We start from the raw sequence: 17,641 nt of genomic DNA, 5'->3' as shown, positions 1-17,641 counted from the left end.
CAAAGAAGATGTGAAAACACTTAACCTTAACACACAAGAACAAAGAAGATGTGAAAACACTTAACCTTAACACACAAGAACAAACAAGATGTCAAAAAACTTAACCTTAACACACAAGAACAACAAGATGTGAAAACACTTAACACATAAGAACAGGGGACACTTAACAACTATAATCCATTGCACTAACGTGAAACTAATCTGAAATACCATATGGACAATAAGTGTACTCTGAGTGCATGTGGTACAATACAATATAACCAGGAAGGAAAACATCTTTAAGGTGTAAAACTGCAGTATTTACATATTGAGTATTTATGTCCTGCATCGGATCACAACGAAGGTTTGTTTTAACTATAACCACAATTTTGTAACTTACGTTATCACATCAATAACTCAACATGTGTCATTCGTACATAAATTATACTGTCATTTTGTCATCCAAAATAAATGTACTTGGTTTTGTAAGTAAAAAAAAATAAAAATAAAAAGTACTCAACAACAAAACAAAATAGGAAGTGTTGAACAGTGCTATAGACGTTCATATTAAAGCATCATGCTGTATGCTGATATAGAGAATATATCGGACGGCTAGGAAATGACCATAATAAGAAGGTTTTAAGAGAATATAATAATTATAATTAATATATAACTCAACTGATAACAGATAGCACAGGCTAACACTGCAGACCTCCTCTACACAAGGTAGAGTGAGACAACAAATATAAGCTGTGAATATGAACAAGTTAATGTGTGTTTTAAGTAGTGTGTGTATAGGACAATTCTTCATCATATGTCATGCTACAGGTGTTATATTCATTCAATATACTTCATTATTTGCTTACTTTACTTGACATTAAAACATAACCCGCAAAGCCCCTTTCGTTTGGATGGCCTAATTGGCCACAGCCATCTCCTCTTCAAAATATTCCTTGTCTCAAATCAATACAGAATTATACTTCAGTTCTCATCAATTCATCTTCCATCTCCTCACTCAACAAGAGTCCCGATGGTGCTTAGAAAATACCTTAAAAATAAAATAACTAATTTTTTATAAATGTGAGAACATCCAACGACAATAATAATATATATTTTTAAATACACTACTGCAAAATCACACAGACTAATTTTGATCTGTATCAGTGAGTAAAAAGATGTATTTTCCTACAATCTCCCCGGTCTGAAGCTGTCCACCACCCCCCCCCCTGAAACATTCTGTCCCTCCCTTCCTGCCTCCCTTGGTAGAAGTCTCCCCGGTCTGAAGCTGTCCACCACCCCCCCCCCCCCCCTGAAACATTCTGTCCCTCCCTTCCTGCCTCCCTTGGTAGAAGTCTCCCCGGTCTGAAGCTGTCCCCCCCCCCCCCCCCCCCCCCTGAAACATTCTGTCCCTCCCTTCCTGCCTCCCTTGGTAGAAGTCTCCCCGGTCTGAAGCTGTCCACCCCCCCCCCTGAAACATTCTGTCCCTCCCTTCCTGCCTCCCTTGGTAGAAGTCTCTCCGGTCTGAAGCTGTCCACCCCCCCCCTGAAACATTCTGTCCTTCCCTTCCTGCCTCCCTTGGTAGAAGTCTCCCCGGTCTGAAGCTGTCCACCCCCCCCCCCCCCTGAAACATTCTGTCCCTCCCTTCCTGCCTCCCTTGGTAGAAGTCTCCCCGGTCTGAAGCTGTCCACCACCCCCCCTGAAACATTCTGTCCCTCCCTTCCTGCCTCCCTTGGTATAAGTCTCCCCGGTCTGAAGCTGTCCACCCCCCCCCCCCTGAAACATTCTGTCCCTCCCTTCCTGCCTCCCTTGGTAGAAGTCTCCCCGGTCTGAAGCTGTCCACCACCCCCCCTGAAACATTCTGTCCCTCCCTTCCTGCCTCCCTTGGTAGAAGTCTCCCCGGTCTGAAGCTGTCCACCACCCCCCCTGAAACATTCTGTCCCTCCCTTCCTGCCTCCCTTGGTAGAAGTCTCCCCGGTCTGAAGCTGTCCACCCCCCCCCCCTGAAACATTCTGTCCCTCCCTTCCTGCCTCCCTTGGTAGAAGTCTCCCCGGTCTGAAGCTGTCAACCCCCCCCCCCCTGAAACATTCTGTCCCTCCCTTCCTGCCTACCTTGGTAGAAGTCTCCCCGGTCTGAAGCTGTCAACCACACCCCCCCTGAAACATTCTGTCCCTCCCTTCCTGCCTCCCTTGGTAGAAGTCTCCCCGGTCTGAAGCTGTCCACCACCCCCCTGAAACATTCTGTCCCTCCCTTCCTGCCTCCCTTGGTAGAAGTCTCCCCGGTCTGAAGTTGTCAACCCCCCCCCCCTGAAACATTCTGTCCCTCCCTTCCTGCCTCCCTTGGTAGAAGTCTCCCCGGTCTGAAGCTGTCAACCACACCCCCCCTGAAACATTCTGTCCCTCCCTTCCTGCCTCCCTTGGTAGAAGTCTCCCTGGTCTGAAGCTGTCAACCACACCCCCCTGAAACATTCTGTCCCTCCCTTCCTGCCTCCCTTGGTAGAAGTCTCCCCGGTCTGAAGTTGTCAACCACCCCCCCTGAAACATTCTGTCCCTCCCTTCCTGCCTCCCTTGGTAGAAGTCTCCCCGGTCTGAAGCTGTCAACCACACCCCCCCTGAAACATTCTGTCCCTCCCTTCCTGCCTCCCTTCCTCAATGACAACCTGAAGATTTACTTCAACATCAATAGTATTACTGTTGATTTTCCAAGAAGTATCTTATAACAATAGTATAAGTATCTGAACGTATCTGAGTATCCCCCTTGATAGAAGTCTCCCAAGTGGCTAGAGGTGTCACTACAGACCCTGGTTCAATTCCAGGCTGTGTGTCATTCCCTGACCATAGAGAGCCATTGCTTCTCTATGGTGTAGTGGGTCAGGGCATGACTAGGGGGTGTTCTAGTATATCTGTCTATGTTGTGTTCTAATTTCTTTTTCTATGTTGGTGTTTTGTATGATTCCCAATTAGAGGTAGCTGGCTACAGATGTCTCTAATTGGGGACTATATTTAAGTAGTTATTTTTCCCACCTGTGTTTGTGGGAACTTGTTTATGTGTAGTTGCCTGTGAGCACTCCATTGTCTTCACGTTTCATTCATTCTGTATAGTTTTTTTGTGCGTTTCAGTTAATTAACATGTGGTAACCATATCACGCTGCACCTTGGTCCGATAATTCTTACGACAAACATGACACTGTGTGTCAACCGGCCGTGACTGGGAGTCCCATAGAGCGGCACACAATTTGCCCAGCTTCGCCCAGGTTAGGGTTTGGCCGAAGTAGGCCGTCATTGTAAAGCCTTTGTTCTTAACTGACTTGCCCAGTTACATTTAAAACAATAAAGCATATGTCTCCAAATGCATGTGTATTTCTTATTTAAAATACTTTATATCTGTGTATTTAAGTATTTTCAAACACACAGCTCAAAAGCAGAACTTTTTTTTCTCGGTATTTGAATAGTTTTTTCTAAAAACCAAATACTTGCCCTAAAAAAATACTTATTTTAAATACTATTTTCAAATACCTCGTTGGGTTGAATGCATGGGGGGTATATTTCAGTCCGTGTATTTGAGTATTTCCAAATACAATCCAATATTCAACTACTTGTTTTTTTAATAACAAGATTATCTGAAGACTTGTTCAGAAATATATTGAAAAGTAATTGAAATACCTGAAATAGTATTTGAACCCAGCAAACTGGTCCAGTCAACGAAGTCAATGACTCAATTACCCAGGGTGCCTCTGTGACACAGGTTGAACAAGGCCAAGCACCCCAAAACAAGCTCACTCAATCTTAGTCATTATCAGGGAAACAGTCTGAGGTCATCGGTCAAATCTATGCTACACAACCCTGGCAGAGACGCATTAAAAAATACTAGTTTTCTGTAGAATACTATACTGTACACTGTAGTGTCCCTCAATCATTTGAAGTACTTACTATAGAATGTTGTAGTATACTGTAGAATACTATAGTAAATACTACAGTAAGGTCTGCAAAAACACTACAGTCCACAAAAAACGCTACACTTAAAAAAGTGTAATCAGTATTCTGATTGCATATAACATTCCCATTCCCCTCCCCCATATTGCTATACTACAGTATTCACTGTCGTGTTTTTGCAGATTTACTACAGTGAAGTAAGCAGAGAGAGCGAGAGCGAGAGAGCGAGAGCGAGAGCGAGAGCGAGAGCGAGAGCGAGAGCGAGAGCGAGAGCGAGAGAGAGAGAGAGAGAGAGAGAGAGAGAGAGGGAGCGAGAGAGGGAGCGAGAGAGAGAGAGAGAGAGAGAGAGAGAGAGAGAGAGGGAGCGAGAGGGAGCGAGAGAGGGAGCGAGAGAGGGAGCGAGAGAGAGAGAGAGAGAGAGAGAGAGAGAGAGAGAGAGAGAGAGAGAGCGAGAGAGAGAGAGGGAGAGAGAGAGGGAGCGAGAGAGAGAGAGAGAGAGAGAGGGAGCGAGAGAGAGAGAGGGAGCGAGAGAGAGAGAGGGAGCGAGAGAGAGACAGAGAGACAGAGAGAGAGAGAGAGAGAGAGGAGAGAGAGACAGAGAGAGAGAGACAGAGCCAGAGAGACAGACAGAGACAGAGACAGAGAGAGAGAGACAGAGACAGAGACAGAGAGACAGAGACAGAGACAGAGAGACAGAGAGAGAGAGAGAGAGAGAGAGAGAGAGAGAGCGAGAGAGAGAGAGAGAGAGAGAGAGAGAGAGAGAGGGAGCGAGAGAGAGAGAGAGGGAGCGAGAGAGAGAGAGGGAGCGAGAGAGAGAGAGAGAGAGAGACAGAGAGAGAGAGACAGAGAGAGAGAGAGAGAGAGAGAGAGACAGAGAGAGAGAGAGAGAGAGAGAGAGAGAGAGGAGAGAGAGACAGAGAGAGAGAGACAGAGCCAGAGAGACAGACAGAGACAGAGACAGAGACAGAGAGAGAGAGACAGAGACAGAGACAGAGACAGAGAGACAGAGACAGAGACAGAGAGACAGAGACAGAGAGAGAGAGAGAGACAGCGACAGAGAGAGAGAGAGCCAGAGAGAGAGAGAGAGAGCCAGAGAGAGAGAGAGAGAGAGAGAGAGAGACAGAGAGAGAGACAGAGAGAGAGACAGAGAGAGAGACAGAGAGAGAGAGCGAGAGAGACAGAGAGAGAGACAGAGAGAGAGAGAGAGAGAGAGATCATTTGAATGTGGTTAAAGCATGTATGAGAGAGAAAGAGATACACAGTCATTTTGATACTTTCATTATGAACAATCTCAGTCCATTCTCAGAGTAGCTCGGCTTACACAACGATTCAGTAAACACTTGGCTACCACAGGATCAACGATTCTTAGTGATGGTGAATTAGGTACAGTCAGTCGGGTAATCCATCCACCAACACACAGTACCACTTCTGTTTCCTGGAAAGATAGCAGTGTAGTTCAGCTACTTTAACTTCAGTAATTCATAAAATGCTCAAGTTCGTCAAAGATAGCAGAACGAAAACAGTTGACTTGATTGGGACGAACTGATGTCCTACCCATTCAGACATACAATATGCAAGTGGCAATGCCTCTATTATTACATTGCTGTGCTGCGGCAGTTGGGGTCGGTGGCCACGCTGGAGCCGTCTGTCTTGACCACAGTGGTCTTGGAGGAGTTCTGCTGCGAGCTCCTCAACTCCTCCCTGTGACAGAGACGCTCGCGATAGTTCTGAGCGAAGATAAGCAGCATCAGAGGGTTGATGCAGCTGTGGGAGTAACTCAGACAGATACTGATGTTGTAGACATAGACAAAGGTGTTGGTTGGCCTGTTGTTGCTCAAGTTAATCACCTGGATCACGTGATACGGGCTCCAGCACACCAGGAAGAGAGCAATGACCATCACCACGGTCTTGGTGGCGCGCTTCGCCCAGACAGTCTGTTTACGCTTGACTCGGCGGATGGATCTGAAGACGTGGTAGAGGGTGAGGGAGTAGAAGGTGGAGATGATGATGAGAGGGAAGATGAAGCCCAGGATGGACTGGTAGAGAGTGTACCAGTACATGTCCTCAGGCCCGTCCAGAAACATCATGCATATCTCCAAGTCGCGCTTCCTAACCACCATGGCGTAGATCATGACAGGCACGGTCAGCAGGAAGCTGCCGACCCACACCAGGATGTTGATGATGATGGTCCACTGGATGGTCCGCTTCTCTGAGGTGGGGTGGACGATGGCAATGTATCTGGGGTTAGAAACAAAGAGAAACATCAGTTAGAGACAATGGGTTAGAGGTCAGGGGTTAAGTTATGTACCTGGGCTATGCCCTAATTGCACTTCATTCCCTATATAGTGCACTACTTTTGACCGCACTACTTTTGACCACAGCCCATTCCTTACACAGTGGTTCCAAACGTCTTCCATTTATTAAGAATGATGGAGGCCTCTGTTTTCTTCGGGACCTTCAATGCTGCAGACATTTTGTTTTTGTACCATTCCCCAGATCTGTGCCTCGACAGAATCCTGTTCTCGGAGCTCAATTCCTTTGACCTCGTGGCTTGCTTTTTGCTCTGGCATTCACTGTGAACTGTGGGACCTTAAATAGACAGGTGTGTGCCTTTCCAAATCATCTCCAAACTATTGAATTTACCACAGGTAAATCAAGTTGTAGAAACATCTCAAAGATGATCAATGGAAACAGGATGCAACTGAGTGCAATTTCGAGTCTCATAGCAAAGGGTCTGAATAGTTATTTAAATAAGGTATTTATGTTTTTTTGTTTGTTATACATTTGCAAAAATAAAAACAACATATTTTCACTTTTGATTGATGAGGATTTTTTTTTTGATTAAAAAAAAACATTTTAGAATAAGCCTGTAACGTAACTAAATGTGGAAAAAGGGAAGGGGTCTGAATACTTTGTAGTACAGTGCACTACTGTTCACCACTACTGCACTACTGTTCACCAGGGCCCATACCAGGTCAAACGTAGGGCACTATATAGGGCATAGGGTGGCATTTGCTGGAAACATAACGATATCTCTACAGGGATCATTCAGCAGACTCCATTGTGAAGCTGTTGTGTTGTTTCACCATTACTTTACCCCAGGCCAGTCTAGTCCAGACAAAAGCATGTGAATGCACAGACAACCCCCCCCCCCAAAAAAATAAACACAACTAAGTCGCATTTGTCTACCGGTATTTGTCAGTAAATCAAACAGTAATTTATTAACCTGGGAGAAAAAAAATACTCTGTTTGAATGTCGCCTATTCATATGGTCTATAGTAACATTTGTGAGAGCAGTCAGACTCTAATCATGATGTGACATTAAATAAATCTAATAATGTCATGTGTGGATCAGTTGGTAAGATCATGGATGCGTCATAAAAACATCCTTATTCCCTATATACAGTAGTTCACTACTTTTGACAAGAAATCATAAGGCTCTGGTCAAAAGTAGTGCACTATACAAAGGGAATAGGGTGCCATATGGAACACTGGCATATGCCCAAAGTCATGGGTTCAATTCCTTCAAGGATCACATACACATACTAAGAAATGAATGCCTTCACTGTACTGTACGTCGCTATGGATAAAAACATTGCTGTATACTATTCATGTACTGTATAGTATTCATGTACTGTATAGTATTCATGTATTCATGTACTGTATAGTATTCATGTATTGTATAGTATTCATGTACTGTATAGTATTCATGTACTGTATAGTATTCATGTATTGTATAGTATTCATGTACGGTATAGTACGTATGCAATGTATAGTATTCATGTATTCATGTACTGTATAGTATTCATGTACTGTATAGTATTCAAGTACTGTATAGTATTCATGTATTCATGTACTGTATAGTATTCATGTATTCATGTACTGTATAGTATTCATGTACTGTATAGTATTCATGTACTGTATAGTATTCACGTACTGTATATTATTCAAATATTCATGTACTGTATAGTATTCATGTATTCATGTACTGTATAGTATTCATGTATTCATGCACTGTATAGTATTCATGTACTCTATTATTAATGTATTCATGTACTGTATAGTATTCATGTACTGTATAGTATTCATGTACTCTATATTATTAAAGTATTAATGTACTGTATAGTATTCATGTACTGTATAGTATTCATGTACTGTATAGTATTCATGTACTGTATAGTTTTCATGTACTGTATAGTATTCATGTACTCTATAGTTTTCATGTACTCTATAGTATTAATGTACTCTATAGTATTAATGTATTCATGTACTGTATAGTATTCATGTACTGTATAGTTTTCATGTACTGTATAGTATTCATGTACTCTATAGTTTTCATGTACTCTATAGTATTAATGTACTCTATAGTATTAATGTATTCATGTACTTTATAGTATTCATGTACTGTATAGTTTTCATGTACTCTATAGTATTAATGTACTGTATAGTATTCATGTACTCTATATTATTAATGTATTCATGTACTGTATAGTATTCATGTACTCTATATTCTTAATGTATTCATGTACTGTATAGTATTCATGTACTCTATATTATTAATGTATTCATGTACTGTATAGTATTCATGTACTGTATAGTATTCATGTACTCTATATTCTTAATGTATTCATGTACTGTATAGTATTCATGTACTGTATAGTATTCATGTACTCTATATTATTAATGTATTCATGTACTGTATAGTATTCATGTACTGTATAGTATTCATGTACTGTATAGTATTCATGTACTCTATATTATTTATGTATTCATGTACTGTATAGTATTCATGTACTCTATAGTATTCATGTACTCTATATTCTTAATGTATTCATGTACTGTATAGTATTCATGTACTGTATAGTATTCATGTACTGTATATTATTAATGTATTCATGTACTGTATATTATTCATGTACTGTATAGTTTTCATGTACTGTATAGTATTCATGTACTCTATATTATTAAGGTATTCATGTACTGTATAGTATTCATGTACTGTATAGTTTTCATGTACTGTATAGTATTCATGTACTCTATATTATTTATGTATTCATGTACTGTATAGTATTCATGTACTGTATAGTATTCATGTACTCTATATTCTTAATGTATTCATGTACTGTATAGTATTCATGTACTCTATATTCTTAATGTATTCATGTACTGTATAGTATTCATGTACTGTATAGTATTCATGTACTGTATAGTATTCATGTACTCTATATTATTAATGTATTCATGTACTGTATAGTATTCATGTACTGTATAGTATTCATGTACTGTATAGTATTCATGTACTCTATATTATTTATGTATTCATGTACTGTATAGTATTCATGTACTGTATAGTATTCATGTACTGTGTAGTATTCATGTTTTCCAATGACTTTCTGTCTTTTTGGGATGAATTGAGCTGGGAGCTGAAAAAAGTAACGTATAAAGTGTAATGAATAAGTAAATAAAGTTAGACTGATGACTGGCGTACTGCGTGATGTACAACATGAAACGAATCACGTGTACGTACCAAATAGCACCCTATTCCCTGTGTAGTGCACTACTTTTCACCAGAGCCCTGTGAGCCCTTGTCAAAAGTAGTTCACTACGTAGCAAAAAGTAATGTATTTGGGACGTAATAAATCCGAAAATAAATGATCAAGAGATGCTGTTTACTGCTGATGTTAATCAAAGTAAAGTATAAAGCCATCTGCTGTACTATGCTGTACTTAATGACCCTGTGTCACATATGTCAATGAAATAATGAAAATAATCCTACAGCCATGTCACATCGGATAATTAAAAAGGAATAATTTACTCTGCGCTGGTTATGTCTTTCATGATACGACTGAATACATCCAAGGCAGGCCAAGGGATGGAGATATTGCTGTAGAGATGTCTTCATGACCAAGGATATATTACTGTAGAGATGTCTTCATTACCATAGAGATATTACTGTAGAGATGTCTTCATTACCAAGGAGATATTACTGTAGAGGTGTCTTCATATGGACCAAGGAGATATTACTGTAGAGATGTCTTCATTACCATAGAGATATTACTGTAGAGATGTCTTCATTTCAAGGAGATATTACTGTAGAGATGTCTTCATTACCAAGGAGATATTACTGTAGAGATGTCTTCATATGGACCAAGGAGATATTACTGTAGAGATGTCCTCATTACCATGGAGATATTACTGTAGAGATGTCTTTATTACCAAGGAAATATTATTGTAGAGATGTCTACATATGACCATAGAGATATTACTGTAGAGATGTCTTCATTACCATGGAGATATTACTGTAGAGATGACTTCATTACCAAGGAGATATTACTGTAGAGATGTCTACATGACCACAGAGATATTACTGTAGAGATGTCTTAATTACCATGGAGATATTACTGTAGAGATGTCTTCTGTACAGGCATCCGAGTGGCGCAGTGGTCTAAGGCACTGCATCTCAGTGCAAGAGGAGTCACTATAGTACCTGGTTCGAATCCAGGCGGTTTCATATCCGGCAGTGATTGGGAGTCCCATAGGGCTGCGCACAACAGGCCCACCGTCGCCGGGGTAGGCCGTCATTGTAAATACGAATTTGTTCATAACTGACTTTTAATTAAAAAAGCCACATGAACCTGGCATGGTCATGTGTTGTATAGATGTATTGACGGACAGAAAATGGTGCGTATGACCTTCCTATCAACTCAATCAAAGATTGTTACATACACAGATTAGCAGATGTTAAAGCCGGTGAATTGAAATGTCTCTGTTTCCCAATGACTAGGGGAATCTGACTAGAAATTTCTCACTGGGTATTCTGACTAGAAATTTTGACCAGGGGAATCTGACTAGGTGAATCTGACTAGAAATTCTCACTGGGTATTCTGACTAGGGGAGTCTGACTAGGTGAATCTGACTAGGGGAATCTGACTAGGTGAATCTGACTAGGTGAATCTGACTAGGGGAATCTGACTAGGGGAATCTGACTAGGGGAATCTGACTAGGTGAATCTGACTAGGGGAATCTGACTAGGGGAATCTGACTAGGGGAATCTGACTAGGTGAATCTGACTAGGGGAATCTGACTAGGTGAATCTGACTAGGTGAATCTGACTAGGGGAATCTGACTAGGGGAATCTGACTAGGGGAATCTGACTAGGTGAATCTGACTAGGGGAATCTGACTAGGTGAATCTGACTAGGTGAATCTGACTAGGTGAATCTGACTAGGTGAATCTGACTAGGGGAATCTGACTAGGTGAATCTGACTAGGTGAATCTGACTAGGGGAATCTGACTAGGGGAATCTGACTAGGTGAATCTGACTAGGTGAATCTGACTAGGTGAATCTGACTAGGGGAATCTGACTAGGTGAATCTGACTAGGGGAATCTGACTAGGGGAATCTGACTAGGTGAATCTGACTAGGTGAATCTGACTAGGTGAATCTGACTAGGTGAATCTGACTAGGTGAATCTGACTAGGTGAATCTGACTAGGGGAATCTGACTAGGGGAATCTGACTAGGGGAATCTGACTAGGGGAATCTGACTAGGTGAATCTGACTAGGTGAATCTGACTAGGTGAATCTGACTAGGGGAATCTGACTAGGGGAATCTGACTAGGGGAATCTGACTAGGTGAATCTGACTAGGGGAATCTGACTAGGTGAATCTGACTAGGGGAATCTGACTAGGGGAATCTGACTAGGGGAATCTGACTAGGGGAATCTGACTAGGGGAATCTGACTAGGGGAATCTGACTAGGGGAATCTGACTAGGGGAATCTGACTAGGGGAATCTGACTAGGGGAATCTGACTAGGGGAATCTGACTAGGTGAATCTGACTAGGGGAATCTGACTAGGGGAATCTGACTGCCATATCCATGTTCCAGTAAAACCCTGTCATGGCCTTTGGATCATATTTTCAATACAAACACATATTGTACTTCAAAAGGCCGACATACTTTACATACGTAAGGTACATATATGGTGCAGCTGAATCAATTTAGAGTTGCACATTCTTTGGAAACGTGCTAGTATGTGAAAATGTGTTTGGAGACTATCTGGGAGTCCTCTTGAATGGTGGTTAAACTAATCCTGCTGGAGGGTGGTTTAACTCATCTGTGTGTTAAACTAGTCCTGCTGGAGGGCGGTTTAACTAATCTGTGTGTTAAACTAATCCTGCTGGAGGGTGGTTTAACTAATCTGTGTGTTAAACTAATCCTGCTGGAGGGTGGTTTAACTCATCTGTGTGTTAAACTAATCCTGTCCATCTGTTGGAGCCGTGAGTCTCTAAGGCTAATGAGATGTAGAGGTGTGTGTGTGTGCGTGCGTGAAAGAGAGATACAGACAGAAAGAGAGACTTTAGTGTGTGTGTGTGAAAGAGATACAGACAGAAAGAGAGAAACAGAATGTGTGTGTGTAAAAGAGCGAGACAGAGACATAACGTGTCTGTGTTCCACCAGGCACAGTAATATGTAGGAAGAGCATGTCTGCTAGGAAGGCTCCTGTCTATATCTCTTTCCTCTATAAACACAGATAGAAGTATCCCACAGTCCACTCCAGGCCAGGTTGTTGTTGACCCAAAATCTGCTGTTGCTACATACATTTTGGACTATCAATGTACCAATTGATTCTTGAAAAATACAACTTCCAAAATGCCTCAAGAGCTTAGTTGAAACCTCATACTCCATCAGAACACAAAATATAAGATTGTTTTTCTCCAATGTTTGTAAAACAATGCAAAAAACACACCGTAAAGTCTCAAAACATTGGGTTCTCTTCAATCTGTGTCGCTGAAGCGTTAAAGATTCCGCGATAGAAATTGAAAAGTAATTTCCTATTGAGCCGACGACATACGCAGCATTTACTGTGAATGCAGTCTTCTCCATTAACGCAAGAGCATACATTTCAATCACGCATTAACCTTGAACTTTCACGCTACGGATTGAATACAACCCATGGTTAAAACTATAATATTGATCTTGTAGAGACGGGTCAGTCCTTTCATCCATTAGCTCTGTCTATTAATTTGATAGTGGTTACATTTATCCATTTGCGCTCTTGCAGAAGAACTATTCAACTGCGAGTAATGTTAACTGGTAGGTGAATTGTGTGAGACAGAATATGGATCGTCGCTCCATACAACACGGTTGGCCGTGTCTGAAATGGATCTAGTACCTCGGTCCCAAATGAAGACGATAAACCAATTCACCTTGCATATATGTTTTATGTAGGGCTATGAGCATTCAATCTGTGACCATCCATTTCATTATTAACTCATCAATGTCTACCCTCTGGGTTATTGACATGGCAGGGTGTACATGAGATTTGCAGGCTATTATACTAATTGATAGGCTGTATGCTGGCGGATCCATATTAGATCAGAAAATCACTTTTTTTGTATTTTGTTCTAATAAACACGGAAGCAATAACATGTATGTATTGTATGACAGACTCCTCCTAAGTAAACTGTAAATGGGTTACTGTGAATTTGACAGTAGTTTTACAGGCAGCTTGTGGCAAGTCAAAATCTGGTATTTCATATTACAGTACACCTACTGTAATATAATTATGATATCTAAGCAAGTACTGTGTAATGACACTCAGTACAATGCAGTACGATACAATGCAGTAAGATACAATGCAGTACGATACAATGCAGTACGATACAATGCAGTACGATGCAATGCAGTAAGATGCAATGCAGTAAGATGCAATGCAGTAAGATACAATGCAGTACGATACAATGCAGTAAGATGCAATGCAGTAAGATGCAATGCAGTAAGATGCAATGCAGTAAGATGCAAATACCAGATTTTGACTTGCCACAAGCTGCCTGTAAAACTACTGTCAAATTCACAGTAACCCATTTACAGTTTACTTAGGAGGAGTCTGTCATACAATACATACATGTTATTGCTTCCGTGTTTATTAGAACAAAATACAAAAAAAGTGATTTTCTGATCTAATATGGATCCGATACTGCATTGTATCTTACTGCATTGTATCTTACTGCATTGTATCTTACTGCATTGTAAGACACAATGCAGTGATATACAATGCAGTGATATACAATGCAGTGATATACAATGCAGTATGATACAATGCAGTAAGACACAATACAGTACGATACAATGCAGTAAAATAAAATGCAGTACGATACAATGCAGTAAGATTGACTGTATTAAACTCCAATCTGTCTCTTATACAAATTGACGTGGCACCATAACCACAAAGGAGTTAAATTGGTTACAGCATTCTCAATCAGGGGTGCAACAAATATAGCCTCTTACAAGGCATCCATCAACATAAACTCAGCAAAAAAAAGAAACATCTTCTCACTGTCAACTGCGTTTATTTTCAGCAAACTTAATAACATGTGTAAATATTTGTATGAACATAACAAGATTCAACAACTGAGACATAAACTGAACAAGTTCCACAGACATGTGACATAATATGTCTCTGAACAAAGGTGGGAGGGGGTGGGGGGGGTCAAAATCAAAAGTAACAGTCAGTATCTGGTGTGGTCACCAGCTGCATTAAGTACTGCAGTGCATCGCTTCTTCATTGACTGCACCAGATTTGTCAGTTCTTGCTTTGAGATGTTACCCCACTCTTCCACCAAGGCACCTGCAAGTTCCCGGACATTTCTGGGGGGAATGGCCTTAGCCCTCATCCTCCGATCCAACAGGTCCCAGACGTGCTCAATGGGATTGAGATCCGGACTCTTCGCTGGTCATGGCAGAACACTGACACTCCTGTCTTGCAGGAAATTATGATGCAGTGACACACCGCCCCAGACAGTGACTGACCCTCCACCTCCAAATCGTTCCCACTCCAGAGTACAGGCCTCGGTGTAACGCTCATTCCTTCGATGATAAACGTGAATCAGACCATCACCTCCGGTGAGAAAAAAACGCGACTCATCAGTGAAGAGCTCTTTTTGCCAGTCCTGTCTGGTCCAGCGACGGTGGGTTTGTGCCCATAGGCAACGCTGTTGCCGGTGATGTCTGGTGAACACCTGCCTTACAACAGGCCTACAATCCCTCAGTCCAGCCTCTCTCAGCCTGTTGCGGACAGTCTGAACACTGATGGAGGGATTGTGCGTTCCTGGTGTAACTTGGGCAGTTGTTGTTGCCATCCTGTACCTGTCCAGCAGGTGTGATGCTTGGATGTACCGATCCTGTGCAGGTGTTGTTACACTTGGTCTGCCACTGCGAGGACGATCAGCTGTCCGTCCTGTAGCGCTGTCTTAGGCGTCTCACAGTACGGACATTGCAATTTATTGCCCTGGCCACATCTGCAGTCCTCATGTCTCCTTGGAGCATGCTTAAGGAACATTCACGCAGATGAGCAGTGACCCTGGGCATCTTTCTTTTGGTGTTTTTCAGAGTCAGTAGAAAGGCCTCTATAGTGTCCTACGTTTTCATAACTGTGACCTTAATTGCCTAACGTCTGTAAGCTGTTAGTGTCTTAATGACCGTTCCACAGGTGCATGTTCATGAATTGTTTATGGTTCATTGAACAAGCATGGGAAACAGTGTTTAAATCATTGAATATCTGTGAAGTTATTTGGGTTTTTATGAATTATCTTTGAAAATAACGTTTATTTTTTTGCCGAGCTTATGTTAATGAGACAGAAACAACAATACCTTGTACCCACTAGTGGTCAAAAGGTTTTTGGCACTCCAGAGATACAGTAAAGTTGAATTACAATACCATTCGAAATATAGCAATTATTTGCCCCAGACCACAACATTTTCCCAAAATGCACCATATTTTACACTATGCTACAGTAAAATGTTTCAGAGTATTTTACTGTTCATAAAAGCCAGAATTGAAGTATAATTTTCAGTTTTCTGTTGCTATTTAGGCCTAACTCCTCAGAAACTGATCTGCTTTGGCTGTGTTTTATCACTGAACCCTCTGACCATGGTCCCCAACTGGAGGCCTGAGTTGTTGTTGTTTTTCGACCCCCCCCCCCACACAAGGTTTTCTGAGCAACATTGTATTATTATACTTTCTAGTATTATTATTCTTATTTTCATTGTTGGAAAAACATTATGTAAAAACACCAGGAAATCAGCTCCATCTGATTTTAATTTCAGAAATGTGTTCCCAAGTACTGCCGCGCATAATAGAGAGACACGTGATCTTATACAAACGTTGCAAGGATTTGGAATGATTATGTTTTAGTCAAATGTGATATCTGTTTGGGTTTCTTGTGGTCAATTTGGAGTCTACACATTAATGTCTAATTATGTTTCGGCTACCGACCATTCCTCTCAAGAAAAAAAAAATCGCCCCTCGGCTGCATATAACGAGTGTTCTTCGTAATAACCTGTATGATTCAAACTATGTTATAATCATAACCTACACCAGCTTATATCTACCTGGATACATAAAGGTGAAGGGAGACCAAATTGATGCTATGTTCGACACCTCTCTTTGTCATGATCAAACTGACACCTGTTGAACTTGGAGAGATGGAGACTTACCTGTCAATACACAGCACCGTTACAATCCCCACCGTAGTGAACTGGTTGCTAACATCCACCACCACGACAGCTTTGCACATGAAGTTCCCGAACACCCACTGTCTGTCCCGGACCAGCTGGTGAATGTTGAAAGGCATCACCAGCAAGAAGAGCATATCTGCAACGGCCAGGTTCAGCACGTAGATGTCCGATACAATCTTTTTCTTGCATGTCGCCACTGCGTAAATCACCAAACCGTTGGCGATCACTCCTATAGTACACAGGATGCCGTATATGGACGGGAATATGTGCATAAACGTCGCCAGGTCGATGAAGCTGGGTGAGGACTGAGTCGTGTTCACACATGACGAGTTGTTGGTGAAGTTACCTATTTCTTCATAGTTACAAAATATGTCCGAGCTATTTATAATCATATTTAGACCTTCAGATATTTGCCGAACTTGGTCGTAATTGATAACGCGCGGGTCAGTATTAGGCTATAGATAAGCACTAACACTGCCAAGCCGACAAGTCATACTGTACCAGCTTCTATCCAAATTTCGAGAGGCTCAACTTGGACAACGCTTCTGGATAAACTGCAGCGCGCGTATCCTTTGGTTGACGCAATTCTTTAGATGATCTTGTAAGAAACTACAGTACAAGTAAAGAATGTGTTTCAATGAGATTCTGCTGATGGATCATTCGCACCAAACCTGGGAACAAGCTGATGCCTCTAGAATAACAAATTATTCACACAGGAACCCGCTACCTTCCTGGACTGGACCTCCCTGTGCGTCTCCGCTGCGCTCTCTCCCTACCCAATAGCGCACCAGATTTTCACTGACTCGGTGAAGGATAAAACAATCCGATAGTAGTCTCCTCCCTTCAAAATATCCAGATTTATTTAACACTTGATAAAACGTAAATACATTTGAGAGAAAACTGATTGGAAGATCAGTGAGGAAATCCTCCCACAAAAAAATAAAAATGTTGATCTGTTTCTTGCTCTGAAAAACAACTCGTCCATGCATCCCGTTGCGCACGTCATGAGAAAATTGACCTGTGTCACGATGTTTTGATTACATGTTGCTTTTTTCAAAACGACAGTATCAATGACACGCTGTTGTTGCCTAATATTATTTAGGCTTTTTATACGTCAATCACAGAAGTACAGATTGGTTCGTATACAGTCAATGATTCAACGAAGAATCATTAAACAATTAGACATTATTTTAGTCAACAGCTCCTTTGGCAT

The 17,641-nt window shown here is 41.5% G+C and overlaps 1 protein-coding gene across 1 annotated transcript; it reads right to left on the bottom strand.

Annotated features, from left to right (window-relative positions):
* Positions 1-5,048: 5,048 nt before the first annotated feature.
* Positions 5,049-17,146, bottom strand: LOC109881697 (melanin-concentrating hormone receptor 2-like). The gene is made up of 2 exons (XM_031791356.1): positions 16,408-17,146; positions 5,049-6,146 (listed from the first exon to the last, which is right to left on the bottom strand). Exons 1-2 carry the CDS (start codon positions 16,818-16,820, stop codon positions 5,504-5,506), a joined length of 1,056 nt encoding a protein of 351 aa, XP_031647216.1. The 5' UTR covers positions 16,821-17,146; the 3' UTR covers positions 5,049-5,503.
* Between the last annotated feature and the right edge of the window lie 495 nt (positions 17,147-17,641).

This window comes from Oncorhynchus kisutch, linkage group LG15, assembly GCF_002021735.2.
Source record: "Oncorhynchus kisutch isolate 150728-3 linkage group LG15, Okis_V2, whole genome shotgun sequence".
Classification (NCBI taxonomy): Eukaryota; Metazoa; Chordata; class Actinopteri; order Salmoniformes; family Salmonidae; genus Oncorhynchus; species Oncorhynchus kisutch.
This window is presented reverse-complemented; position numbering and strand designations above follow the sequence as displayed.

Bases quoted from the DNA above. Each gene is read 5' to 3' on its own strand.
- LOC109881697 (XM_031791356.1), bottom strand. From the start codon at position 16,820: ATGATTATAAATAGCTCGGACATATTTTGTAACTATGAAGAAATAGGT. The intron at 6,147-16,407 runs GTAAGTCTCCAT...TTCTAACCCCAG, and splicing joins ACGGTGCTGTGTATTGACAG to ATACATTGCCATCGTCCACC.